Raw genomic sequence first — 26701 nt, forward strand, 5'->3', positions numbered from 1 at the left:
AGCGGTAGTATGGTTGGCGGTAATGGCGGCTTGTTTGAAATGTATTCTGCGCGATCGTGTCTTCTTACGCTAGAGCGTAAACAACTTTGTCATTTATTCTTAGATCAATACTTAGAGGAATAATGGATTTAAAGAACAAGAACTCAGGGAATCCACTATTTCCACGATGAATGTGTTTTTGGGATATGTTTTGAAGAAGTACGGACCTTCGAAGAGTTCCCAGGTAAGTACCCTATTGCCCAAAGTTTTCTGTGTCGCTCGTTTCTTTTGCTAAACATGTGAAGCAAAGAAAACGAGCGACACAGAAAGCTCCGCTTAAAAGGCTAGTACAGAAAAAGCCCAGTACGAAAGTGAAAGTGAAAAAGTGAAAAAACATGTTTTATCTTTTATGTCATTATGTCCATGTCGTTATGTCGAAGATAAGAGTGCACGCGCCTATGTCGTTATGTCGATATGTCACTAGTGTGCACTAGGCATAACAGCGCAACTCAACATATGAGTTGAGCCAAAATGCTAAAACAAGCGTTTCATCAGATTGGCTAATCCATGTCTCAGAAAATGTCAGGTTCCGAAAAAAACACGGTGACAAGTTTATAATATCAGAATGCAGGGAGTTCCATTCCCCTTTCTCATGACCAATAACCCCCCCCCCCCCGACCCCTACTGGCCAACCTCTTCTAGACCCTTACCCACCAAATAGACTTATGTTACTTCCTCCTCATATCTATGTATAACTATAGTTACTGTTCCCACATTTATAAAGCACAGTGCATAAATTGCAACGAGGGATCTAGCTTTTCGCACAAGTGGGGGGGGGGGGGGGGGGGCTGGCTCAGTGACAAAGGGGGGAGGGGGCAATTTCTTTTGTTACATATGGCTTTCTGGCAGCCCAATGGGGGGTTTAAACCCCCTAAAACCTCCCTCTAGATCCGCTACTGAATTGCTGTATTAGTAAGAAGGTGTAAAGTCCAACATTTTAATGCTCCGAAAGTTTATATTTACTTCCCTTTTGTAGGAGACACTTTGGTTGTCAGAATTCTACAAGAGTCTACAGGTGTTTATATATGACAAACAGAGGACGTCTCTCAGATGTGATGAGCTTGCTCTTGAAGTATTTGGGAGAATCAGTGAGCTTATTCCTTCAAGAGATGCCGCTGATAAGAGGAGCTTGTACTCTAGTCTGTGTGATTACTCCATCATTTCACTCAAGCAGTTGTCGTCTGAGAAGGAGATTTGCTCTGGCCAACTGAGAGGTGATACTATTCAAGTTACAGATGACTGCTTTGGTAAGAAAAACATGAGTGGTGGTAAGCATCCAGGAGTCTTTAATTCAAGAACTTTGATGATAAAGTTCAATATGTATTCATCATTATCATCTTGGCCCCAAAAGGTAGCTAGCAAGCTCTGTTTACAAAGCCTGAACCTGTTATATATTTGGGTTTTACTGTAAATAACACTATTTTGCCTTTTCCAGGTTTAAAACCTCTTGATTTTAAAAGTCCGTTAATTCTCCTGGGCTTTCTGAGGTGTCCACCCTCATCTTGTGGCTCTTTGTGTCTTGAGGACAATACATCACACCTACCCCTAGAGGTTAGAAGTAGTTAAAATAAGTTATTTGCTGTCTGTATCCTTCACATGCAGACCAGCTATTACTGAAGTTTGTTTCAAATCACAAAATGTTAGCTTTTGTTAACACACACTATAGTGTGAAGTGAGTTTTTGCTTGCAATCTTTTCTCATGGGACTGTGTGTAACTGAGATGTCTGTGATAAGCAACCTGCTGCTACAGGACAGATGATAGATATAAGTAATTGATTTTATTGCAGGTGATTGGTGCTAAAGTTCACTACATCAATAAACTTGTTATTTTACCAAGATGGGCATTTATTCCTTCACCAGTAATGGGCAACAAAGGTACCAAGTACTTGTACTGCAGCACTGTGCAGTTACAATACTGATAACTGTTGTTTCTGGTTTGCTTTTCCATCTGTACCGTCTATCCGGTTTGTCTGTCTTTCCATCTATTAGCCTATTACGTATAGTGATTGGAGAGAACTTGCATGGGAAGTCCCTTCTTCACTAACATATTATTCTTTATTATTGTTGTTGTTTTTATTATTATAATTGCTATCATCACCTGTCTGTCACTTCCCGTTCAAGTAATCTGCTCATTAAAGCACTGTTTACTACAGCAGCAACCAATTTGTCTGGCTACCTGGAGGCCGATGTCTGTATACCAGTGTGTGAGGCCCCACCCTTGGTGTATCAAGTACCTTGGATCTCATTGTCTACTTATTTTTCCCAGTCAAAGTAAGTTTGACATGCAATCATGCAATCTTAAACATTTTTTCCTCTGATTACATTCCTTTATTTTTTAGTAAAAAGACAAATGAAATCAATTTGTGTGGCAAAGTCAGTGCTATTAGTCCAATACACAGGTAAGGGATAAAAAAGATAAAAGTAATTTTTTTTAGTTACAAAGAGTGGGCTCTTGTTGGTTGCCAATTGTTGCTAAAAAGGCCAATTTTTCCTATTTTTTCTCAATTTTTCTCCAGCTTAATTTACTGACACACTGCTCATTGTTTGGTTAGCTTGATGCAGAGCAAGCCATTCTTCTTTGTGCAGCTGACATGCACAGAAAGCGCCATCACAACATCGCTAGTGGTCCAGGTACTGTAGAAATAGCCAAGGCATTCTAAAAGAAGAGATAAGCCAACACAAAGTTAAAAGTGGTATGCTGTACGACTCTGTGAAAAAAAAAAAATAGTTTACAAGTTTTGCTGGACAAAGGTCTAACTTAAAATTTGCATCTCTGTTTTCACAGAGGTGTAGAACATTTCAACCTTGTGTTGACTTATCTCCCCTATAACACCACGCCTACACAGACCACCTTTTTTTACTATGGCTTGTCTGTCAATTCGACACTAATAACAACAACACATCTCTCAAAGATTTGATGTCATATCATCTTGCTGCCACTCATCAGAGGGTTGGGAATCTGTTTCTCCCTTTTATGTTGCTCATTAATTAGCTTTTCTGGGATTCAAATTTGTTTTAAATTTAATGTTCCTTAATATCCCACATTATTGTATAATTTGTTCTGAATTTTCAACAGGGAGCCCAACACATGGTGTGGCACCACTTTCTTCACATTGATGACGTTTGTGTGGTGACGTCACTCAGAGAAACTTCCATGAACAAGGTACCAGAGTTGTGTTTAGGTTTAAAATTGCCTAGAACTACCTTGACATGCGATAATTGTTCAATTTTTATTTTACATTTTCAATCCGTGTGTTACCCATTAGATACATTAGACATGGAGTATGACTTGACATGTCTTGGCATGAGAGGTTTTTAAATTATTGGTACCGCTATGAGTATTAGGTCGAGTCGCCCTAAAATCAGAATAATGTAACAACTAACTAATCTATGCTACTGCTCAACCCCGCCCGTAATTGATATTATAAGCTGTTATAATTGCTTTGGATTATTCCCTGTCTCTTTAAGGCAATTTGGCTGTTATTCCTTAAAAAAGGGGTCAGTACGCAGCTCTTACAAGCTGCAATTTGATTGGGCAAATGAACAATATCCGCACCTCGACACAAAGAACGAGAAGAATAGAGACAAAAGAACTCCTTTGTAGAACAAAGGTAATAGGAGACAAAGCGGCTGCGTACTTACTCAAAAAAAAGCTCACATACACATCGTCTATTTCGCCACATATTACTAATTAGAGTAAATACGGTACTGTATCTTCGAAAATTATGGCAAATTATAGGGAAATCATTATTCGTTTAAAGCTTGTAATGATAACATTTTTTTTATTTCCAAGGGGAGTAAGAATGAACGGAAAGTGCTAGCTGCCACGCGTCATACCAAGTTCATCAACGCATCTGAATGCATGGAAAGGAATGGACCGAAGGGAAAGAGAGAGCGTGCTTCCGTGGATCGTTGTCAGGAAGAGGGGGTTTGTGTTCTCTTCATGACTTTATTTGTATTCTGTTGTCCATTTGCTCCTGTTTATGTATCAGAGGAAGTGCGTTTTACTGTCGATACAGTATTTCCTTTTCTTAATGTTTATTTTTGAAGCGCTGATTAATTGTAAGAGCAGAACGAATGACCCGGGATTAACCTAACGAATAACCCGGGTTTTTTTCCGTAATTGTCGCTTATGACTGATGTTCTCGCAAGCCTTAACATCAGATCACATGGTCCGTTATACGTGTAAGCCCAGACGTATGTTTCTGAATAGGAGCAATCTGCAAAGAGGCAGAAGCAATGCGACGAAGGACACAAAGTACCCGACAGTGAAAAGGGTGTCGTGAGCGTGCCAGCATCTGGACGGACGCAAGATATAAATGCGAGAGCCGTCAGCCCAACTATGGTGTGCTACTCGGTAAGACTGGCACTCAGACACAGCGTAAAATGGTGTATTTAGCATACTCTAATACACCAAAAACTGGAATTCGACTCTGTCAATTTTCACCCTGAAAAAGTCGTATTTTAAAAGACGAAAATTTGGCAGAGTCGAATTCCAGTTTTTGGTTTATTGTATTCATTCTTCTGGTTCCCGAACACGACTTTTTGGGCTTTTTGTATTTATTAGCATACTCTAAGATAGTCAGGTGGTATAAATAGCAAGACGACAGACAAGCTGTAGAAAAACTAGATAGTCTGCGTAGGCCCGACGAAGTAGGGCCTACGCAGACTATCGCAGGCGCTCGAAACCTCGGCGCAACAACTCTGTTTCACAGAGGCGTACAACTTACTTTTTCAACTTCGTGTCGATGTATAGCTGCCTAAGTTACTCATAACTTGCTTCTACACCTTGTTAATACTTTTGTCTATCTGTTCTTTAGGGTGTGATCAGCCGTTGCGTTTTTCCTGAAGCCGGTGTCTACGAACTTGATGGCAGGATCATGTGAGCTACCCTGCGTAGCAAGCCGAAAGGGTTGGGGGAAAAAGACGGAGGCTTGGCGCGCGCTAGTGAGAGGGAAGAATGAGGGAGGGCTTACTATCCTTGCATTTGTTTAATTCTTCCCTCCTGGTGCGCAGCGTCTATCCTTCATCTTTTCCAGCCCTTTGCGCGGGCTACACAGGCTACAAGTTAGCCCGCCCACTAGATACATGTTGTGATGTGCGGGCGTATTTCGAAGGCCAATGCATTTTCATTGGCTTATCTCAAATCATCAACAATGGGACCTTAAGCAACGACGACGGCAACGTGGACGACGACGGCAGAAAACAATGGAATATGATTCAGAATTCAATAGCAGCACGTGAAAATGCGTTCTGTCTTATACATTTCAGCGTTTTCCATAAAACCACGACGTGAAAACTCTAAGTTTCACGGTCAGTTGAGGACGCGGACGTAAGCACTGTAAACTCCACTAACTACGTTCGCTACTGTAGAAATAATGTCCTTAGTTTATTTCTATCTGTCACTGACTATAATGTTTTGCCTATTCCTTTGCAATTAAATTTTTATTTATCGCCACCCGCAACAGCATCATTTTCGATCTCGTTGTCGTAGCCGTCGTTGTCATCCCTTGAGGTCCCTAATAACAACAACGACGACGACGACGACAACTTAAAAAGCAACAACATCATCAGCAACAACAACAATATTAGCAGTTTTGCAACAACAATAACAGCAGTACCAAAAAAACCCAGAAACCAATAGGCTTGTCCCGAGGTTTCCCCCCTTTGGTCCCGCAATCACTCGAAGGCTTTGGGCTACCTTTGGCTTTTTGTTTTTTTCAGGTTGTACATTGCTCATCAGCCGTGTACGGGATTCGCCCGCGGGATGCGGGTCGGGGCCCGCGTGGCGCTCTATAACTTTCATTTGTGTAAAGCAAACAAGGTAAAACAAGCATATACCATGTTAAAATCTCTTTAACTCTAACGTAGTGTGAGGCCCCGGCGCATTACGCGTTAAAGTGCTCGACTCACTCTTTCCAGAATGAATTTATTGTACTTTATTGTTAATGTCATCAGTACAAGAACCACAGTGCTTGTATTTATGCTTAGCTATAGAGCAGCGCATTTACTCGAATTCTCGCCGGCTCTACGCGTGAAATGTTGAATAACCGTCCCACGCGTTCTACCGTGGCCACCGGTTTATGAAAGTTTGCGAATAATCATGCGAGACTCAATGCTTTGATTGACATGAAATCTACATATTGGAGGATTCTATCGTGTTTTTATGTACACTGAAGCATTTCATTCCTGGTCGGCAATTGACATTGATTCCAATAAGATAGCACCTTCCTCCGACCCATATTGGCTTAGTTAATAAAACTATTAAAAGTGGACACGCAGCGCGCGTCGTAAATACCATTCCCGTTAGAACTCCCTCCCCTCCCTCCCTCCCTCCCCTCCCTCCCTCCCCTCCCTCCCCTCCCTCCCCTCCCTCCCCTTAGTAAAAGGGCAGTTAACATTTTATTGTTTACTTTTTCTAAGCGTGTTGTGGGATTTGGCTGCTGTACGTTGAGCACTGTTCGAGTCACGGAGTTCTCTCCTCTCGTGTCTCCATGGAAGGTAGGTTTTACAAATACATGCCAGTGTCGAGGCTAGAGGCAAAGGAATCCCTTGTAGTGGTATGAACCTTACAAACAAACCCTCAGCTCAAATAAAACGAGACAAACACAACGTTTTATTAGCCAATATTGAAATTGGCGTTATTTTTAGAAAAAAAGGCTAACTTTTTTTCTACTTCCGAGCCTCCACTAGCAGATTTGATCAAAAGTACAGTCACACAACAACTGTAGCGTGAGGGCTTCTTCGCTGCTTTACATTATGCGTATTGTATATGCTATGATGTATTGCATGTATTGCTATGATGTATTGTATGTATTGCTATGATTATGCTGATTGTATGTTGCTGTGTTACTTCTCACCGACCTCACTCTTTACTCTTTTCCATAGCGAATCTTCGCTTTGTCCCACTTCATGTGTCTATAATTCTACTTACTGTATTTCCTCTTAGCCATTTCAGCCCGAGTTCAGCCCTTACGCCCTTCACGGACAAAACCTCAGCCTTGTAGATTATGAAGAGCTCTTACAAATTAGCGAGCAGCTCAGGCTTAAGTTTGCGTCGCTTTGCAGGTACCGAAAGCTAGTATTATCATAACCGGCTTTTGTCTTTATTGTTAATATCATAACACGGCTGTAGAAGGCTATGAAATATTGGGGAGAGGGGGGCACGATATAGCAACATTAACATAATATTTTGGGGTACAGCCACGCCCATACTGTTTTTTAAAATATATTAAAATATCGGGGAGTCGCAAATAGTATCGCAATGGACGACTTTAAAACATTGGAATATTCTATGTTTCGTCGTTCTCTGACGTGACGCCCACAAGCATTTCTGTGTTTATAAGTGAGTTTGCCACTCAAAAATTCATTAGGGCAATCCTATAGATAATTGTTGTCGTCTTCTTAGTTATCTGTATCCTTACCATGTTATTGTTGTTTCCATTTGTCAGGTCAAGTCAGCTTATAAAATACACTCCCCGTAAACAGAGGTACGGTGACAGTTTCGAATTCGTGCTAAATGGTATAGTCAGCATTATCCTCATGAGAAAGAAGGGTATTCATAGATCTGATAGATTCTAGAAAGTTCAAAATAAAGAGAAATACTCTGCAGAACAGACGATGTAGAAGAAAATAACCAGGATCCACTTGAAAGCCCACACATATTCTTACTGCTATCATCAATATTCTTCGCGAGGGGCTGACCAAAAAAGAAACTCCAAATGTCATTCCGTTATAGTTTGGATGAAGGGAGGCAGAAAGCGGTTAATGAAAAATTATTTACGACGGTTTCCAGAATAATAAATATCGTTAAAAAATATGATTTAAGTCTTCTTGCTCAGAACTGAGAATCTGGCGAATGTCAGCGTCATTGAGCGGCTGCTCGAAGACGTCAATGTCCATCCCACTCGGAACATCTACCAAGAGTTCCTCGACCATCCCCACCATTGTCACCCTATGAGTAGCAGAAGCCTTTGCCTGCCCAGTCTACTGACGGTCGCTGAACTTCGCGCCAAGGCTGATGAGAGACTTGCCCGAGTGTCCAGTCGCTCGGCTGATGAATGGAGTGCTGTAGTTGCTAACAATGGGGATTTATGTCCAAATACGGTGAGCCAGGGCTGTGTGATTGTCGTGGAAGTGACTTGGAATGATGTTGATGGTGACGATATAAGGAATGATGATAGAAAGAAATAGGAAGAGGATAATGATGATGATGGTAATGGGGATTAGGATGAAGAGGTTATGGTGACGTTAATTGCGAATGTCCCCTCTGCAGGGCTTCTGGAATTACGCGGGATTCTTTGCTAAATTACGCGAAAAATCAATCATTACGCGCTATAAAATTTTCTCTAAAAATCAAAATTTTCCGGGATTCTTTACTGAATTACTCGCTAAATTACACGGAATATCAACTGTTACGCCCGAACTACATTTTGTACCGAAGAAAATCCCGAAATAACTTGAAAAAGGTTTATTTTTTGCGAGAAAATATCTTAGGCGAGTTTTCATTGGCTCCTAGCCACCAGCCAATGAAAAAAGGTATTTTATTATTAGTCCTAGGCCTTCGCGGTTTAGCAAAGAACGCCTATGCATTTTATTTGTTTTCGAAATTCAGTTCGAAGTATCGCACTCTTACGAAGAATATCTGTCTTTTTTTACGAGAAAAAGAGGTAAGAACCCTAAAAGAACACATCAGCTGTGCTTGTCTTTCAAAATTCAGTACGCGAGATTACGCGGAAATTTGTGGATTACGCGGATTACGCGGAGAAAGCCAAATTACGCGCTTCCGCACAAGCGTGTAATTCCAGAAGCCCTGCCTCTGGGATAATGAATGAGCGCTACTGATGATGACGTTGTTGTCATTGCTGTTGTTGTTGTTGTTGTGATAGAGATGTTGATACAAATGGTAGTGAAGATCACAGTCATGGTTTATTAACGACGATGCTGAAAAAGACCCTTTTTGATTCTTCAATATCTCATGCTAAATGGTCCATCGCTTCTTTTCTCGTTTTGTCACGCAAAGCACGCCGGGAAGAGACCTTTGAGAGCGCCTGCAAAGTATGCTGGGTCTCTGCATGTCCATACCTTTCCCCTTTAATATACAATCACTCAAAGCATGGAACGCTCTTCGTTGAATGTTAGGGAAAGCAAATCCCTTACTACCTTTAGTGCCTCACTAAAGGCTTTATAGGTAAACATATAAATACTGTTCCTACTGAAAATTGTTTCGTTTAGCACTATTGTCAAACATTATGTATATTTGTTAGCATTATATTATCATTGTATGTTTGTAATAATATAATGATTTTCCGATAGTATATTATCTATATTGATATTTGGTTTCACTCTATAAAGAATGGCTTAACTAACTAAATCACTAACGTTGCAGTCGCTGATAGGTGTCATCAAATCGCATCAAGGGTTTTGGCTACTTTACGACAGAACAGGAGAAATACCCGTACTCATCTCCAAACCGGACCCTTCCTTTGGGATCCCTGGTCTCGGTCCGCATTGGTTCAGAGATTGCATCGTGAAACTGAAGAATTTTAATGTTGTTACTGAGTTGTTTAAAGACACTTCCCAAGTTACTGGTGTACACACTAGAAGTTATCTGGAAGTTCAGTATGGTGACATAGACATTCTAGCGCAAATCATTGATGAAGGGAAAACAAAAAGATTTCCTTTATGTCCCACGCGGTCTTGTGATAGAGACGCTGAAATCACGCGCAACACACGTGGTGAGATCACGTGTCAAGTGGCAGGAGACAAGGATTCAAAAGATTCATGTCGTTCCCTAGCTAATAAGACCACGTGTCAATTCGAAAAAGACGAGCCAGCCACGAGGACAATTAATGGAGATTCTACTTCACATGAACAAACAGCGCATTCTTTACGAGACCAAGTCATGTCTAAAGTGTTGTTCCTTGTTCGTCACCGGGAAAATCTTCATTTACGGAAGGAAAAGAACTTAAAACCCTTCTATGCCTGTGCTGTCGATATAAAGATTGTCGCAATGGCGACCGAGTCGAGACCGAGTGAATCGTCAGGCTCAATTTGCTCTTCGAGTCTTGACAATAACGTTCCGAGTGCATCTTTGGAGAGTGCTGGGTCTTTGGTCTATCCCGATGAACGTCCGAGTGCTTCTTCGGAGGGTGCTCCATCTTTGGTCTATCCCGATAAACGCCCGGGTACATGTTCGGAAACTGCCAAATCTTCGGATCAATCTGATGGCTTGTATGGCTTTACAGTAAAGCAGAAAAGTGCAGTTCTCTTGCTTGAGGGAGAGTCCACTGTATGGCACCCTTTCCTCTCCGCCGGATGCTTTTACGTCCTCGAAGACTCCTCCCAGCCCTCCACCATCGTCTTCAAGCCGGTCACTCTATCAGCGGTAAACGTTACCCAGCGCATGCTTATACAGACTGTGCCTTTGCGAACTGATTGGATGACGTGCCCGTCATGTGACGAGGTTGTTTGCGCGATGAGGGCTGCCATAAAGGAGTTTGATAAGAAGCCTTTGATGAGTGTTTATCAACTGCTCAGTGATGATGACGACAAGAGAGACGCAGTCAACCAGCAAAATTCCGTGTAAGTGTTTCTTGTAATGGCCCGTCAATACTTGGTGTTAGTATTATTCATTCTTATGACCCATTCGAACTTGGGTTGAATATATAGCCTAATAACCCGTTCACACTTGGTGCAAGTATTCACACTAATGGCAAGTCCACACTTGGAGTATCAGTCTAATGGCCCGTCCACATTGTTGGAAGTATTCAGACTAATAACCCGACCACACTTGGTGTGAGTATTCAGTCTAATGGCCAGTCCACACTTGGTGTGAGTATTGAGTCTAATGGCCAGTCCACACTTGGTGTAAGTATTCAGACTGATAACCCGACCACACTTGGTGTGAGTATTCAGTCTAATGGCCAGTCCACACTTGGTGTGAGTATTCAGTCTAATGGCCAGTCCACACTTGGTGTGAATATTCAGTCTAATGGCCAGTCCACACTTGGTGTGAGTATTCAGTCTAATGGCCAGTCCACACTTGGTGTGAGTATTCAGTCTAATGGCCAGTCCACACTTGGTGTGAGTATTCAGTCTAATGGCCAGTCCACGCTTGGTGTAAGTATTCAGACTAATGGCCAGTCCACACTTGGTGTAAGTATTCAGACTAATGGCCAGTCCACACTTGGTGTAAGTATTCAGACTAATGGCCAGTCCACACTTGGTGTGAATATTCAATCTAATGGCATGTCCACACTTGTTGGAAGTATTCAAAATCCCATCCACTCTTGGTGTAAGTATTCAGACTTATAGCCCGTCCACACTTGGTGTGAGTATTCTGAAATGATTAAGGAACATTACCGAGAGAGTATTTTCACAACTTTCCAGTGCCGAGCCTCACTTATCCCAAGTTAGCTTTAGAGGTCGCGTTACACTACGAGAGATGCGCCAGTCAGGTCTCAATCGACAGTCTTCCAGGCTTGATCTACCTCGACTTGGTGCAGTCAAACCCTCAACAGCGCAGAGCATGGGTCTAGGCGTTTGTTACCTTGGTAACCGCAACGTGTTTCTTCGCGTGAGGGATCTTGGGTCACCTAATACGGTAGATGTGTACCTTGATCTGAGGGCATGCCCGTATGTGGACGGAGTGCGGCCAGGTATGTCTGTTCGTGCTTCCGTCCATCCGTCCATTGGTCCTTCTATCTGCTTGTTGAGGTTTATATAAAGTAGTCATCGAGTTTTAGAATAAATTATGATATTTTTGGGTGAAACAATCAGAAGCAAAAAAATAAAATAAAAAAATTTAGCGCTAACGTTTAAGAGAATGACTTTCTTTGGACGAAAGGGCTTATTTCCTTTATTTTTTTGTCTTTCTCTGATGTGACGGGCGCAGTCATTTCTGTGTTTATTTTTGCTTGAAATTGACACTCAAAAAGTCACGTGATCATCAGTGCAAGTCTCCTATTTTATTGTATTATCTAACCGTCTGTTATCCGTCTGTCTCAATCTTAATTAATTTATTTCAGGAGCCATAGTTCAATTTTGTCGGCTGCTAAAGTCACGGTCTCATTCCGGTAATCTTTATTGCTCCTTCGCTGCCTGTTCCTCGATCAACGTAGAACACTTTGCGCCCATCACTCAACCGTGTTTAACAGCCTCCCCGAAGATGCCAATAGAGCATGCGCTGACAGCCAACATCCCACATCGATCGCTGCACGAGCTGATATCTATCCAATCCAGAGGTTCGTTCCTTCAGACTGTAGCACGCGTGCGCTGTACGGTAACCGCGGTGCAGAAAGTGGCGCTCTCTTGGCGGTGCTTACGTTGCAGTCACGTGGTTGTTAAGAATGAGTGTTCGTTTGGTTGTCCAGCCGCGGGATTTCGGTTTGCGGCTGATGCAAGGTAAGAAGTACCCCATCCCCTCCCCCCTAAGTGTGTCTTATTCCGAGTACGGATGGAGGTATCTATGTGGGCATACTCACCTGTGCTTCACATGCGACGGAGTACCCGCCAGTAGAGATACACTGCTGCATCACGTACTTTAACTCATTTGAGTTAGCAAATATAACTGAAGATGGTCCAGCGGTTCCTTAACGTCGCCCCCTTAAATGCAATTCGTTTGAGAAGAGAGGCCAAGCCTCTAATGTAGAATACTATGCTTCTTCAAAGCACGTGTCACTAAGCTATCGCCTATGTTAGCTGGTTGGCCCGGCTCTTTTAAGTTCATATCTAGATCTGCACTTCTAAAATAAGGCAAAGTTGAATGACAAAAGTAAGGCAAAGTTGAATGATTCTCCTGGCAGATGTCTTATTGAGGACGGTACAGCGGAGGCTCAATTGCTGCTTGAAGACGATACAGTGACGTCACTGCTGAGGTTGTCACATGATGAGTTGTCAAGGTTACAAGGTCACGTGATGAGCGCAGGAGATTTATTGTATCAGCGGCACTCGTACAGATTCGGGGCTAAAGTGAGTCCTTTTTAATTAATTGCTGCTATGATCATATTTGTTATAATGCCTTGTGGTTACCCATGGCTCCGACGCAATATAGATCACAATAGATCCCCAATATGCTAGATCACAAATATACCCTTGAAATAATTTCAAAAACCTATTATTTTCTGAAGAAAGACTATTATTATTCCAAGAAAAGACAATTCGTTGTTGAATAATATTTTAGGGTTTGATACTGCAGGCGTTTATTGCAGGCGTTTACCCGGTGTTTTTATAGCGAAAAACCGGCCTCGAGCGATTCGTAGCCGCTATCTTTGATGTTGAGGAAAAATAAAGAACGGGGAGGGTTGCTTGTATTTTGTAATGTTTTGTTTGTTTGTAGCGTGATCCCGGCTTGGTGACTTCCCGTCTTGCTGCTGCTGACCGCTTACTGGCGGCTCACTGTAGCTCCATTCTGGTTAAGAGGCATGTTGTGGCGAATTGCAAGCAGATACAGAACAAAAAAGCGACAGGTGGGGATATAAATACTTTATTATCTGTATTAGTTCAGATATTATATTGGTGTATTATAGCTCATGTTATAATATAGTATCTTTTATCGTGTATCAAAAAAGATAATGATAATGATTTCGCTTTTTTACTTCACGGTAGACAGAGCAAAAAAATGGCAAGTTTTCCCAAAATAAGGTCTGGTTAAGTTTGGTAAGCTTGAATTTTTTTTTTTACATATCAAAAATAATTTTTTTCTAATGGATTCGTCTTCGAGATATGAGGCTTGAAGTGCAATTTTCAAATGATCAAATTATGACTTCTCCTCGTTTTTAGGGAGAAGTTGGGCTCTGATCAGAAATTAAGCCAACTTTGCTCGCTTATATCTAAATTACATATCTTCAAAATTTCTTTAAAATTTGGAATTAAGCTTTTGCTCAGAGGAACGTCTTGTATGCGGAATCTTGAGCTTATATATTGAGAATTGGAAAATTTCATGCCATTTTTTTCCTCTGTCTTCACGGTACGCCTAGTTACATCGGGTGAAGTCGTGTGACACGAGCTTTTACTGCTCGCAAATGAGATTAGCATGCCAGATGTGAAATTTCGAAAAAAAAAAACTGCCTCCATTCTGTTGCTAAAGTATTTATCCTCAACAATATTGGGTATATGTAAAGCCACTATCCGCGCGAAACGAGGTGTCGCTTCTGAGAGTTGTTGATGTTCGTATCTTTCTGAAGATTTTGCTCTTTCTGAACATTGAGGGCACCAAATCCATTCTGTTTTTCCAGGTCGCTCTCGCGTTAATCAACATATCATAAACAGGGGGCGTTATCAATTTTAAATTGCGGACAGAACAGTCAATGTTTTTGCGATTACTCTAGATTTTTTACCAAAGATGACTCAATGTATGGAAAGTGTACACATTTAAAAATTGTATTTGTATTAACACGCAATAATGTAGTAGCACATGAAAAGTAAACAACATGTTTCGCACTTATTTGAGACTGACGTAAAATTGAGCGTTAGCTTTTTAACGACACTACCAGAATCAGTTCAATATGTGGTGAAACAGCCTCTGTAAAAGTTAGAAAAAAATATGTAGAAGAGAAAAAAAGCAAGATATATATTTAGAATTTCGACCCGAAAAAAATTGACTGCGAAGTTCAGTCCGTTCGAAAAGCGTTTATGTTAGCCTTTATTACCCGAGTTTTTGCAAATACAATCACCAATTGTGTACGATAACTCATGTCAAATTTGGTTTGGCTGAGTTCAAAAGAAAGAAAGTTGTAACATTTTGAATAACACTACCAGTTTAGAACATCTTTCCGCAAAACTGATAAAAACACATCTTCCGCAATATTTTAACAATCAACCGTGGAATTCTAGAGATATTTGTCAATGATAAAATTCGATCCTTTAAACAACTTCTATGATCGACTAGACTACATAGAAGCGCTTTGTTGGAGCAGGGGGATTTTTTAAAGTGAGGGACTATCTCGGGTTGTGTTTTCGTGGTGGCGGGGGTTGTCAATTTCACGCCACACAGCGGTATGCAAATCGAGAGCCTGTTGGAAATGCACACATCAGTCAGGGGGAGCAAAGACGAGGGTACAAGTAAAGACGAGTAGATATTTCGCCACTTCCCACCTCAATGGAAGTGGTATATTTGTTTTAAGTATATAAAACGAGCTTTAGAGCAATTTTCTTTTCGGAAACACTTGCAAATCGGCTGTTACACCCGCCATTTTGCTTGATTTCGGGGCGCAGGAAAATATACTCCTCCTAGGAGGTGTACGTGCATTTTATATCCCGAATTTTTCAGCCAGTCTAATCGCTTCTTCTTGCGCGGTTTCCGAGTTTTATATACTAATTTATATTATTAAAAAGCATATTCTATGGATAATGATATTTTCAACATTCAAATGAAAGCAAAACATTTTTATACATTTTTGTTTTACAAAAACTGCGCTTCATTCGTTAACCACTAGTCGTTAGCCATTTAGCCCATGTAACCTCATTTAATGTTTGGTTTGTTTTCCGATTTTACTAGTTCCCTATCTCTTTTTCTTTTTTTTCTTATGATTAGAATGCCAGACCAGCACAATAAAGGTCAATCAAGCAGAATTGTCAACACAAGTTCAACCGCGCCTTCTTCTGAAGGGCCTGGATCTGATTGACGTCACACCAGTTGAGGAGATACGCCTTATGCTCAAGTTGCCACGGTAACGGACGAAAATGTATACTAAGGTACCGTCACGTTCCTGTGATGTCAGTGATGTCAGATGTGAAGTATGGTGTATAAGGTGTAAAGTATTGTATAATGTGTATAAAATGAATCCAATACAGACATTGGTCCAAAGTGCCAATAGATGAGAAATCAGCTAAAATGTTTTCGATGTAATACTTTAGGTTAAAAAAAGACGGAAGTAGGCTTTTATTCTCAGTTTAATGACTTTAGCGTAAATTATGCGGAAACAGTATAACTCAGTGGAGCGAGGGATGTGATTACAAATGAGTTAGTTCCTGCATCATCCTGTGTTTTTTTTTTTAGTAAAAAATGTCTACTGCGTGATGATAAGCGCATTCAATACCTATCCCTTTAAATCCTTTCCTCAAAGATTTTTTTTGTCAATTGAAATTTAAGAACGTGTTTAAGGAGTATACAGAACACACCAGCCTAAGTCTGGAAAAAAGACTATAGAAGGAGTACAATGCTAATGAGAGTTTAAATTGTTATTTCTTTAGAGAAGATGACATATAGAGGTAAAGATTATGTACCCTTTGGTAAACGATATTTTGTATTTTATATTGTATCGGGTTTTGAGATGATCAAGGGACTATAGCGTATAAGTATTAAGGTCGCTTTCTTGTTTCCTTTTGCTGCGCGCTTCTGAAATATGTTCGTCAGTAGCCTCTTGGCTACGGTGCAAGAAACACTTTAGATTACAAGTGTTAATGAAAGATGTGCCGCTTTAGATCATCTTTAAGCGCTATTCAGTTGGCAAGAACTTCCGTTGTATGATAATCTTAAGATATTCTTACTCTCTATCAAATCTCTGATCAGAGTTTGAGTCCCGTGACAACTCTTGTAATCACCGGAATTCATAAGGACGTGCGTATTAAACTTGCTCCTCTTGAGGGCTGACTTCAGTTCCATCGCTAAAATCACTGCGAGTACAGCACAGCGTTCGCAATCGACTTAAAGACAAACATGGCTTCTAACTGCCTTGTTGGACTTGTTACGATGCTTGTGTGCGCTCAATGCATCGGTGCATTGACTGTTCGGGATTACGGCAGCTTTCAAGTGTCCATGCTTCGTCACGGAGAGATCTACGCCACAGACCGAGCTTGCTACGCTTGGGAAGACGTGACGCCTTGGTACCATGGCATGACGCACATCCGGGGACCTAATGACAAGCAGGGGGATATACGCATGCGGGTGGATCGCCCGGTCAAGATCTTTCTCGCTATAGATTCAAGGTCAGTCTTTTTGTCGTTGTGTTCTAGATTTCAGGGAGGGGGGGGGGGGTTGGGGGGGGAGAGGGGGTGGTTGGGGGGAGAGAGAGGGGGGGGGGGGGGGGGGTTGGGGGGAGAGGGGGGGGGGGAGGTGAAAAAGTTTTTTTAGAACCAATTTAAAAAGGTTGTCCCGGTCCTTTTAGGTGAGGTTTTTTCATGACTGGAAGTCTGATTCCTGGTATAACCAGCCAAGTCTCATGCGCGCCAGAGTTAAAAAATGCTGAAAGTGTTTGCTTGGTGCAGCAACTAAATAAAAACTATCGCGACTCAATCTTATCTGTTGGTCCGTCACAATAAATAAAAGGGGGCCATGGGCTGTTTCCATGTGCGCAGTTTATCCAATTAGTGCGCTGCGACAAATACACTGTCTTTTGACTCTGTGAAATTGTGGTCTTCTTCAGGCTAGACTTCAAAAGACGAAGCATTGTACGCACTTTACAATTAGGTGGCGTGAGACTAATACGCTAACTATTAGCTAACTGCGAAAACTAAAACATCTCTCGTGGTTTTCGTGCAGTTGAACTAGAAATTCAAGAAAGTAGGAAGAAAATAGAAGAACCTTAACTCCAGGCTCTTAATAACAACAAATGACTGGTCATATAAACGTGACTCTCGTATTTTATTTCTAGATACCCACAGAACGGTCCACCAAATGATCAATATAAGCGAACCCCCGATTCCGTCGTCTTGGGTGGCTGTCACGCTCGCACCCTTTTCTATATCTACGAGAGTATAGTGACGCACGGCCCTGGTCACGTGATTATCAACGCTTTCTCTGACAACATGGCGGGAATCTTCCTACGCGACGCGCGCCTCATAAGCCCCGCCGCGAGACTCCATGTGACGTCACTTCCGGCTGGATGGGAGCTCGGAATGATGCGAGACGGAGAGAAGTACGCTACTAACCGTGCGTCGTACGCGATGACTGACGTTGCACCCAAGTTCTACGGGACGTTACACTTAAGGGGCCCAAACGACAAGACGTCCCCGATGACGTTCAACATAAACGTCCCAGCTACCCTCTACGTTGCCATAGATACTCGATATCCGAATCCGCTGGACATGAGTTTTGTGGCGACTGGTGAGAAGTTGGTGCTCGCGGGCTCGCACCCCCGTACGGACTTCGCGGTTTACGAGAAGTCTCTACCACCTGGGAATGTGGTTATTAGTCTGAGTGCGACTAGGATGCTGGCTGTGATGCTGAAACCCCAGATTGACAACACATTCAAGGCTGGGGTGTACTAGACGCCGAGTTCGCCTTATTTTACTTTGCTACCTTGGATAAACAATATAAATGCATAGTGCAGCCATGTTATATTTACATAGCGCTAACTAGAGCCTCGAAAGCGAGCACATTCGCGTGTTTGGAAACTAAATTGGTTCTTGCTTGGATAATGGTCAGGCGCGTACCCAGGATTGGCTGAGGGGGGTGCGCAGTCATAGTTAACATATGAAAGAAGTATTAGTAAAGATCCGTTAATAAGAAATGACCGCCTTTTGGCAGCCAAGGGGGGGGGGGGGGGGTGCGCGCGCACCCTGCGCACCTGTGTACGCGCCTGGTGGTTATCAGCAATCTATTTAGGTACGTTTACCGGTTCTTATTTCTGTCCCAAATATCCAGCAAGATTATAGGTAACTCCTCTCATTTGTAGTCAACCACTACCCCTTCCTCGTCAGCAAACACTACCCTTGTTTGCCGAATCTCTCCATTCCTCCCTGTCCTCGGTTCTCTAGGCTTTTATTTATAGGGCGTATAATGGCAAATGACGTCCATTGAACTTACACCGGAAATTTATAAATGTAGCTATTATAATGTCAATATATGCCCAAAAGGTCTTGAGAGAATGAAATTTATATGCGTCGTTTTTAAATTTCATCGTGCACGAATAGAAAGTAGAAAAGTCAAGCACACTTTATGGAAAAGGAGTCTCAAATGGGGAAATGAACGGATAAAAATGTATTAGCTGATGTGTTAGGCCTTAATGGTACACCTCATTATTCTGCCCTTATTATAAGGATATATGCAAGGTATAGGTATTTGTTTATATACCCATAAAATAAACACATCAAGCGCGAAATAAACTTGTTAGATGTGTCAGGAAGGTGTTAACAATGGCTGTATTAACTTGAAAATGGTCCGCCTACTTGCGAACATTATTATTTTTTTAAATATCGCAAAACCTTTTACTCGCAAATGATCCCTTTTGTTACTGTATCTGTTGTATCCGGGGTTTAAGTGGGACCATTAAGCCTTTAACCATTAACCTGAAAATGGTTCTCCTACTTGCGACCATTCAAACACCAAAAAAGTGTTAGCCGCCAATGATCCCTTTGTTGCTATATTCGTTTTCTCCAAGTGGCGTAAGTGGATATAATTAAGAAAAGTTTTAAAGTGAGATTAAGTGAGATCTCACTCACATCCCTAGAGTCCGCTAAGGGGTATGGAAGCGCCCATGAACAGCTCCATCTCATGTATAGGCTACATCAAGGCTTACTTTCTCTTTGAGTACGAACCAACAAGTTGGGTGACTCGATCCTGCTATGTCACCGCCACCATCAGCACCATATCCGCCGTACCAGCGACGTTCCTGAACCTTCTGGTGATAGCAGCCATTGCCCGCTCTAGCACCCTACGATCACCCTCCTTTCTGCTTATCTGCAGTATGGCGGTCAGTGACCTCTTGGTGGGACTACTCTTCCAGCCGAGGTTCACGGTGCTAAGGGTGGCGGAGGCTATGGGGGATTTCGACGTGTACTGCCATGCGGCTTATCTGGCTAGTTTTGGTAATGTGGTGATCATGATGTCAGTGATGACCGTTGCGATGATTAGCATCGACAGATATCTGGCGCTTCATCTAAAAAATAGGTAACGTGTTTGATATGACGTGTTGTCGTATTTATATTTCTTTGTCCATGTCGAAAAAAATTCTAATTACAGGTATGAACTAATTGTTTGGCCTTTTATTTCGTTTAATGTACGCTTCAATCCTCAATATAGACAAAAAACACGGGCAAACAATTAGAGAATTTCACCTTTAACCACAGACGCTCTCCAAACTCAGATTTTTTTCTAACTAGATGTCTCAGTCGCGACTCAGTGTAGCCTTGAAGACGCTCTAATGGAGGATACGCGGAGGGGTGTGGCTATGGCAATCTTATGCAAAATGGTGCAAAATCTAGCTGTTTTTTTTTAATAAGAAAACGCTTCAAAATAACGTAATAACAAGTCTGATCGTTTTCTCTTCGCAGGTACAAGGTAGTGGTGACGAAAGGCCGTGTGGTGAAGACACTACTTCTGCTGTGGACTCTCTCGATTTGCCTCGGAGCTGTAATGCCACTGATCTCCATTACCGTCTCCAACGTCCTTCTTGTCACCCTCATCTGGCCTGTCCTGCCATCGCCTCCTATCTCAAGTGCTGCCACACCATACGGCGCCTCTACCGTCGTAACGGAACCCAGAGTAGACCGGTGAATCGAGGTCAAAACAACACACCCCGGAGCCCCACTGCACATGTCACCAATGGCAACCATCTCGCCCCTAGCAACCCCAACCGCCCTAGCAATGCAGTCTCAGGTAACCAGGCCACGACTAGTCAAGATTCTTGCGAGAACATAAAAAGTAACGAGACATGGTCGCGAGACATTGTCTCCTCAGCATCCCCGCATCTTGCTGTTTCTTGTGGAAGACAAGACAGCCCGGTACAAAGCTCGATACTTCGCCCACACCATGCCAAGCGCAATCCACAATGCTCTTCAATCAGTCTGCATTCATGCACCGCCGATTCTGTTATCGCTGGAAACAAGGTCAGTTCGGCTTACTGCCAGCACATGTCCAATGGTCATCAGAGCACGAAACAAGGTCCAGCCAGTCAGAACGCTCAAGATAGACAAGCAAGGCAGAACGCACAAAATAATCGAGCCAGACAGAACGCACAAGATAGTCAAGCCAGTCAGAACGCACAAGATAGTCAAGCCAGGCAGAACGCACAAGATAGTCAAGCCAGTCAGAACGCACAAGATAGTCGAGCCAGGCAGAACGCGCAAGATAGTCAAGCCAGTCAGAACGCGCAAGATAGTCAAGCCAGGAAGAACTCGCTAGATAGTCAAGCCAGTCAGAACGCGCAAGATAGTCAAGCCAGGCAGAACGCGCTAGATAGTCAAGCCAGGCAGAACGCGCTAGATAGTCAAGCCAGGCAGAACGCGCAAGATAGACAAGCCAGGCAGAACGCGCTAGATAGTCAAGCCAGGCAGAACGCGCAAGATAGACAAGCCAGGCAGAACGCGCTAGATAGACAAGCCAGGCAGAACGCGCTAGATAGTCAAGCCAGGCAGAACGCGCAAGATAGACAAGCAAGGCAGGACATGATAAATCTCGCAAAGTACGAAAGGGTGTCCCGAACTATGATGATCCATGTCGTTCTTCTTTTCGCTTGCTACGTTATTTATATCGTTATTGGCCCGATCTTGTATTACCAAATTGGCTTTAACGGGTGGATCAAGTTTATCACCGATGTTGGTATGCTGTTGATACTCCTTAACTCTTTGCTCAACCCGATTATTTACTTAGTGCGCATGCGTGAGATAAGAAGGGCATGTCTATCCTTGCTTAAGTGTTGTGCTGGGAAATAGAGGGGCGGGGCAGAAGCGGAGAGGGCGTAGAGTGCTGCAAGTGGTCTGGGCTTGAGGAGACGCCCCCTACTGAAATTATTGGCACGTCATTCTTCCACACCAATATGTATTCTTGGAGTGCATCCTTATCGGGGCTATGTGTATGATATATATATGAACAATAAGCGGAGATACAGTGAGTTTTGTCGAGTTTTATTCTACTTTATTGTTGGTAAAGTGTATGATGGGAAATTCGTAGATCGAAATAGCAGATATCATATATAAATATGTATGTGTGTAATATCCATTCATTTTTAGAAGTATCCAAATTGTGTTATACTTGTCGTAAATGTCATCAAAATATACACGAATTAAGCACTTTTTTCTTGTTTACCTCGAAAGGTTGAGGGCTTATTACAACGATATGAGTCATAATTTGTCATTTTAAATCCTCATTTCATCATTTTTTGTTTGTTATTTATAAGAAATATCATTTACCAGTTCTCAGACCCCATACAATGTCCTTAGACAACATACACTGTTCTCAGACCTACATACAATGTTCTCAGACCTACATACAATATTCTCAGACCTCATACAATGTTCTCAGACCTACATACAGTATTCTCAGACCTACATACAGTATTCTCAGACCTACATACAATGTTCTCAGACCTCATACAGTATTCTCAGACCTACATACAATGTTCTCAGACCTACAGACAGTATTCTCAGACCTACATACAATACTCTCAGACCTACATACAATGTTCTCAGACCTCATAAAATATTCTTAGACCTACATACAATATACTCAGACCTACATACACTGTTCTCAGACCTCATACAATGCCCTTAGATAACATACAGTATGCTCAGACCTACATACAATGTTCTCAGACCTCATACAATGTCCTTAGACAACATACAATATTCTCAGACCTACAATGTTCAAAGACCATTTGCAATATTCACACATCCCATAGAATGTCGATTAGGGAATAACACTTAACTCATGAAAAACGTTTCAAGAACTGTGGTGAAGTACCAAATTATTTACTAATATTATAGGTAGAATTTAACGTACAAGAGTCATTCTCCGGCAGGATTATTCGTGATAAAGAAAAACGGTGGGCGGTTGTAATTTTCTATTTACTTACCGCGATTTTCAATATTCTTCAAAATCTTGTGAATCTTGACAACTGTTTAACCTTCTTAGCAACGGAATTACCATTTGGTGCGTTTAATTGGTTTGCGCCTTCCTCGTGATTCGAAACCATTCCAGTGCTAGCTAAGGAAAAAAAACCTCCGAGGGTTTTGAATGACGAGAACAGACGTTTTAGCTGATGGAAAGTTGCAATAGTTCGCAGGATGTTAAAAACAACAGTAAATCACAAGCTAATGCGGGGAATGGATGCCTGAGTAGTTGGTAAACATATTTCTAACTTTGGCACTGTAAGTTGTATGAGTTTGATTACGATTTCATCCTTTTTATTCACTAGAATAAAAATACCCTTATTTTGTTATTATGGTCCTCACTTGTAATCTCTTCACTTGTTTCCCTTGAAATAAAATACAAATCTCCGAAATGATCGCACTCAAAAGCACGTGCCGCCTTAACCAGTCTTAGTTCTACCGATTTAAAGGATTAAAGGATATTAATTCCTCGTTTAATCCCCTCCAGACTTAAACAATTATTATTAAGATGCAGAAAGTCACTTTTCATTTCCTGATCTGTTTATAACTTGGAGATTCTTAAAAAGGCTTCGTTATTAAAATGCTCAGCACAAACAGCCCGCCCTAAACGCGTAGCGATAAAGAAGCGGGTAATTCCTGACAAAACTGAGCAACAATCGCAGATTACAAAGACTTCTTGTGAATATAAACTCTTTAGTGTTTTGCAATACGTTCCAAATCCTTGGGAATCTAAACGCTGTCAGGACGTGATCGTTTAAACAACCTTTTTCGATAACTGCAGGCTTTTAAAACACCGACACCAATATTCAACAAAACAATACGTCTGACGCATGAAGGCGGAAAGACTTCTTCACAACTTCTTCCCACCAGCTTTAACTCGACAAAAAAAAAAAAAAAAAAAAATCAGGTTTGAAAATGTGAAATGTCAATTCGCCGAGCATTCGAGTACTCAAAAAATGTGTAAAAAAAAAGATCGTCTCCCACACGGAGGAAATTCTTAGGGCCCTATGAAGCACCAGACAATATACGAAAGTATATCGTCGACCCTCGCAGGGATTATTATTTTACTAAAATACAGAGATTGTCAGTACATGCAAAACTGATTCTATTTAGCTCTTTGGTTATGGTCCATTCCCTCTTTATTTTCCCACTTCAAGCGTTTTCAGTGACAGTTGTAACCCTAACATTTGCGCAGGTTATCTTTGTATAGTTTTGATGTGTGTTTTTATTACTTTGGGCTTGAAGTAAGGCGTTCTTTTTCTTTGCACAGCTTAGATACATATGTTTTTGTTGGATTTATAAAACTTTATTATTATGCATCAATGAAACTTTTTGAGCCTAAAATAACATATTTTCTCAAGTTTGATTTTATTGCAGCCATCATAAACACTACGTGGGATCCAAGCCAGTCTCCGAAGGTCCGCGTAACTTAACGTCGACACTTTTCTAGTAAGCACGCGTAGAGAAAGTGTCTTTGAAGGACACCGCAAAAAATTCAGAATTGTAGACGATTAAGGCGGTTATCAAAATTACCAAAACTTTCTTTTCTCAAGTGGTGGTTATCTTCACTGCGGAGTGACAATAAATTCAATATTATTATAATCGTTATTGACCGAGTGTCAGTTCCTAAACAGTATCTAGGAGCTCAAAAGTAGCCCCTTTATCATAAAAACCTGTCAGTGATATGTAGAATAATCGGAATACAAGACGTTCTTGAAAAAAACGAGGTGTATGGAACCCTAATCTCTTTCTAGGGGAGCAAGTATTTTGCCCTTCTTAGCGGGTTTGAAGCTTTTTGTCTGGAATTTTGTACTTCAAGCGAAAATGATTATTTTTGTAATGGTTTTTGTGGAACTAAATAAAAATAAACATGTTCACCTATACTTACTTAGATTTTATATACTTCTATTAGTTTCCTTATACTTACTTAGATTTTATATACTTCTATTAGTTTCCCTGTAAATAATTTTAGTGTAAATAATTTCATAATTCAACCCTTGGGTTGCGAGGATTTTATTCAATAAACTATCTATCTATCTATACCTTAAAAGCAAATTAAGTATCTAAAATAACACATGCATCGGGTTATTTATATATGGCAAAACGATAAACATATCTTGAAAGCGTGGTTCGCGTCAGGTATTTCAACATTACAATAGGCGAAAATTCTGAAACAAGTGTGAAAATCTACAAGTCACAGGACAATATAATGATGGTTATAGACGACTGTGTTGGTTATTGACACAAACTGCCAAAAAGTATGTTTATATAATTTATGTTCCAGAAATTCCTTTCACTCTTATGACTTGGTTAAGTTACGGTACACGTGGATTTTAGGACTACAAAAGTGTTTTTTCACACTTTAAAAGATGACAATTTTTGGAACGCGAAAAAGTAACTCGTATTCACGCAACCAATATTTCCGACTTTGTCTGTGTTTATTAGCAAAATCACTGAAACGAAAGTCAATGAACACGAACAATGAACTAGTACTTGACCTAAAAGCTTTAACACATAAACAAATGGCTTTGAAAGGAGGCCAAATACTACTTGAAAATACCAACAAAGCCAGTGGGAATGAGTTTGTTTTGAGAGTGTTGGATAGATCGTGTAGGATTTTGGTTCCTGGTCGAAGCAAAATTCAGGTCCAATTTGGTTTAACAAAACGCCGTTTGTCGTGGAACTTTGGTTCTTTTGAAATTTCCAAACACTGTACTACCCCCCCCGGCCCAACCCTCCATGGATCCAACAATAGTCAATTAAGGCGAAAAGTATGGGGATACTTGTTGAAACACAATGCCAAAAATGATTGAAAAAAACAACACAACCATCGCGTCCAATATTGTTAATGGATCTTGGACAGAGTCTTAATTTAGAGAAAATTACTGGCCTAAAACAATACAGTAATCCGTGTTCAAGCACTGTGGCTAGCTGCCATTGTCTTCCATTCTTTGCCGAAAAATGCTAAGCTTTTCAAATTGATTCGAAGGCTAGCCCTGCTCAGTGTATAAAGAATATAATATATTGGGTTTGTTGATGTGTTGTACAATACCAGACACGGGGGTTATCTGTTGATTTCTGTCGAAGCGTTGCATGCTTTAAAAACGCGAGCGTGTTAAATCGACGATGACGCTTGTTTTGAATAAAAATATTCTTGATAAGCCATTTTGGGCTAAGAGTTTAATTGGTATTCTCGTTGTACTAAAGTATTTTCTCGAGTGGTTTACTTTTAGCGGTATTATTTGTGAAGCCACTTTACGCCAGGAGACCCAAACCGGAATTTTTTTTTCAAACCTGGTAACGCAAATTTGATAAAAGCATTTCTAAGCTTACCTTGAAAAAAACTCACAAGATTAAGTAAATTAAAAAAAGCAAAGTTCTTGTCTTTTTGGGGCTTTCTTAGAGTGTTGAATTTACATTCGGGTTAGCAAATGGGGTAGTGTTTTTACAAAGTTTATGGGATTTATAAATTTCATGAATATGTGGCATTTTCTAATAATATAAAAATATCATGTCCAGCAAACAGATATTAAAAGTGTGTTGAAGTCTCAAACACATTTCACTGAATTTCCGCAAAAGTCACGCAAAAAAAAAGAGTTTGATAGCTTCAGCGTTTGTTCGGTTGCTTTTCCAGTGAGCATAGAAGCCAAAACAAGCCAAAAAGAAATAGAGAAAAGAAAACATTTTTTTGTAAATTTCAAATCTTGTAAGGCTATAATAAAAGATACTACAAGGGCTAACTTGAAATTACATTTTTAGTCAAATGAGAAGGTCATATATGAAGTGATATTACCCCGATAAAGACAGTGTTTTCGTGGCTGTTCGTGTTGTTTTGTAAGCGAATTATCGAGGTCATCACAAAGTTTACTCTTTTTGTACGCCCAAATTGATT

The 26701-nt window shown here is 41.1% G+C and overlaps 4 protein-coding genes across 7 annotated transcripts; all 4 read left to right on the forward strand.

Moving 5' to 3' along the window:
- The first annotated feature begins 6 nt into the window (after nt 1–6).
- On the forward strand, nt 7–24692 carry LOC116619098 (CST complex subunit CTC1). Of its 4 annotated transcripts, none has more exons than XM_048727443.1 (23): nt 7–223; nt 1016–1286; nt 1475–1590; nt 1827–1914; nt 2193–2310; nt 2379–2438; nt 2592–2670; nt 3116–3202; nt 3833–3967; nt 4253–4396; nt 4860–4921; nt 5764–5863; nt 6463–6540; nt 6989–7107; nt 7491–7529; nt 7881–8145; nt 9428–10623; nt 11431–11699; nt 12069–12444; nt 12846–13011; nt 13379–13508; nt 15575–15735; nt 24187–24692. In XM_048727443.1, the coding sequence occupies exons 1-22, from the start codon at nt 167–169 to the stop codon at nt 15712–15714; spliced, it is 4095 nt and encodes a 1364-aa protein (XP_048583400.1). In that variant the 5' UTR covers nt 7–166; the 3' UTR covers nt 15715–15735; nt 24187–24692. The 4 variants fall into 4 exon arrangements, with proteins under 4 accessions (XP_048583400.1, XP_048583399.1, XP_048583398.1 ...); XM_048727442.1 differs by lacking the exon at nt 24187–24692 and adding an exon at nt 16553–16638; XM_048727441.1 differs by lacking the exon at nt 24187–24692 and having other exon boundaries at nt 15575–16638.
- Nucleotides 15738–19102, forward strand: LOC5513961. Its single transcript, XM_032383500.2, has 2 exons — nt 15738–16968; nt 17634–19102. The coding sequence occupies exons 1-2, from the start codon at nt 16700–16702 to the stop codon at nt 18247–18249; spliced, it is 885 nt and encodes a 294-aa protein (XP_032239391.2). The 5' UTR covers nt 15738–16699; the 3' UTR covers nt 18250–19102.
- LOC125556779 (histamine H2 receptor-like) lies at nt 19237–23690 on the forward strand. Its single transcript, XM_048727445.1, has 2 exons — nt 19237–19870; nt 20254–23690. The coding sequence occupies exons 1-2, from the start codon at nt 19446–19448 to the stop codon at nt 20474–20476; spliced, it is 648 nt and encodes a 215-aa protein (XP_048583402.1). The 5' UTR covers nt 19237–19445; the 3' UTR covers nt 20477–23690.
- LOC125562940 (translation initiation factor IF-2-like) lies at nt 20833–21633 on the forward strand. Its single transcript, XM_048727288.1, has one exon. The coding sequence runs from the start codon at nt 20833–20835 to the stop codon at nt 21631–21633; it is 801 nt and encodes a 266-aa protein (XP_048583245.1).
- Nucleotides 24693–26701: the final 2009 nt, after the last annotated feature.

Source organism: Nematostella vectensis, chromosome 5 (assembly GCF_932526225.1).
Source record: "Nematostella vectensis chromosome 5, jaNemVect1.1, whole genome shotgun sequence".
Lineage (NCBI taxonomy): Eukaryota > Metazoa > Cnidaria > Anthozoa > Actiniaria > Edwardsiidae > Nematostella > Nematostella vectensis.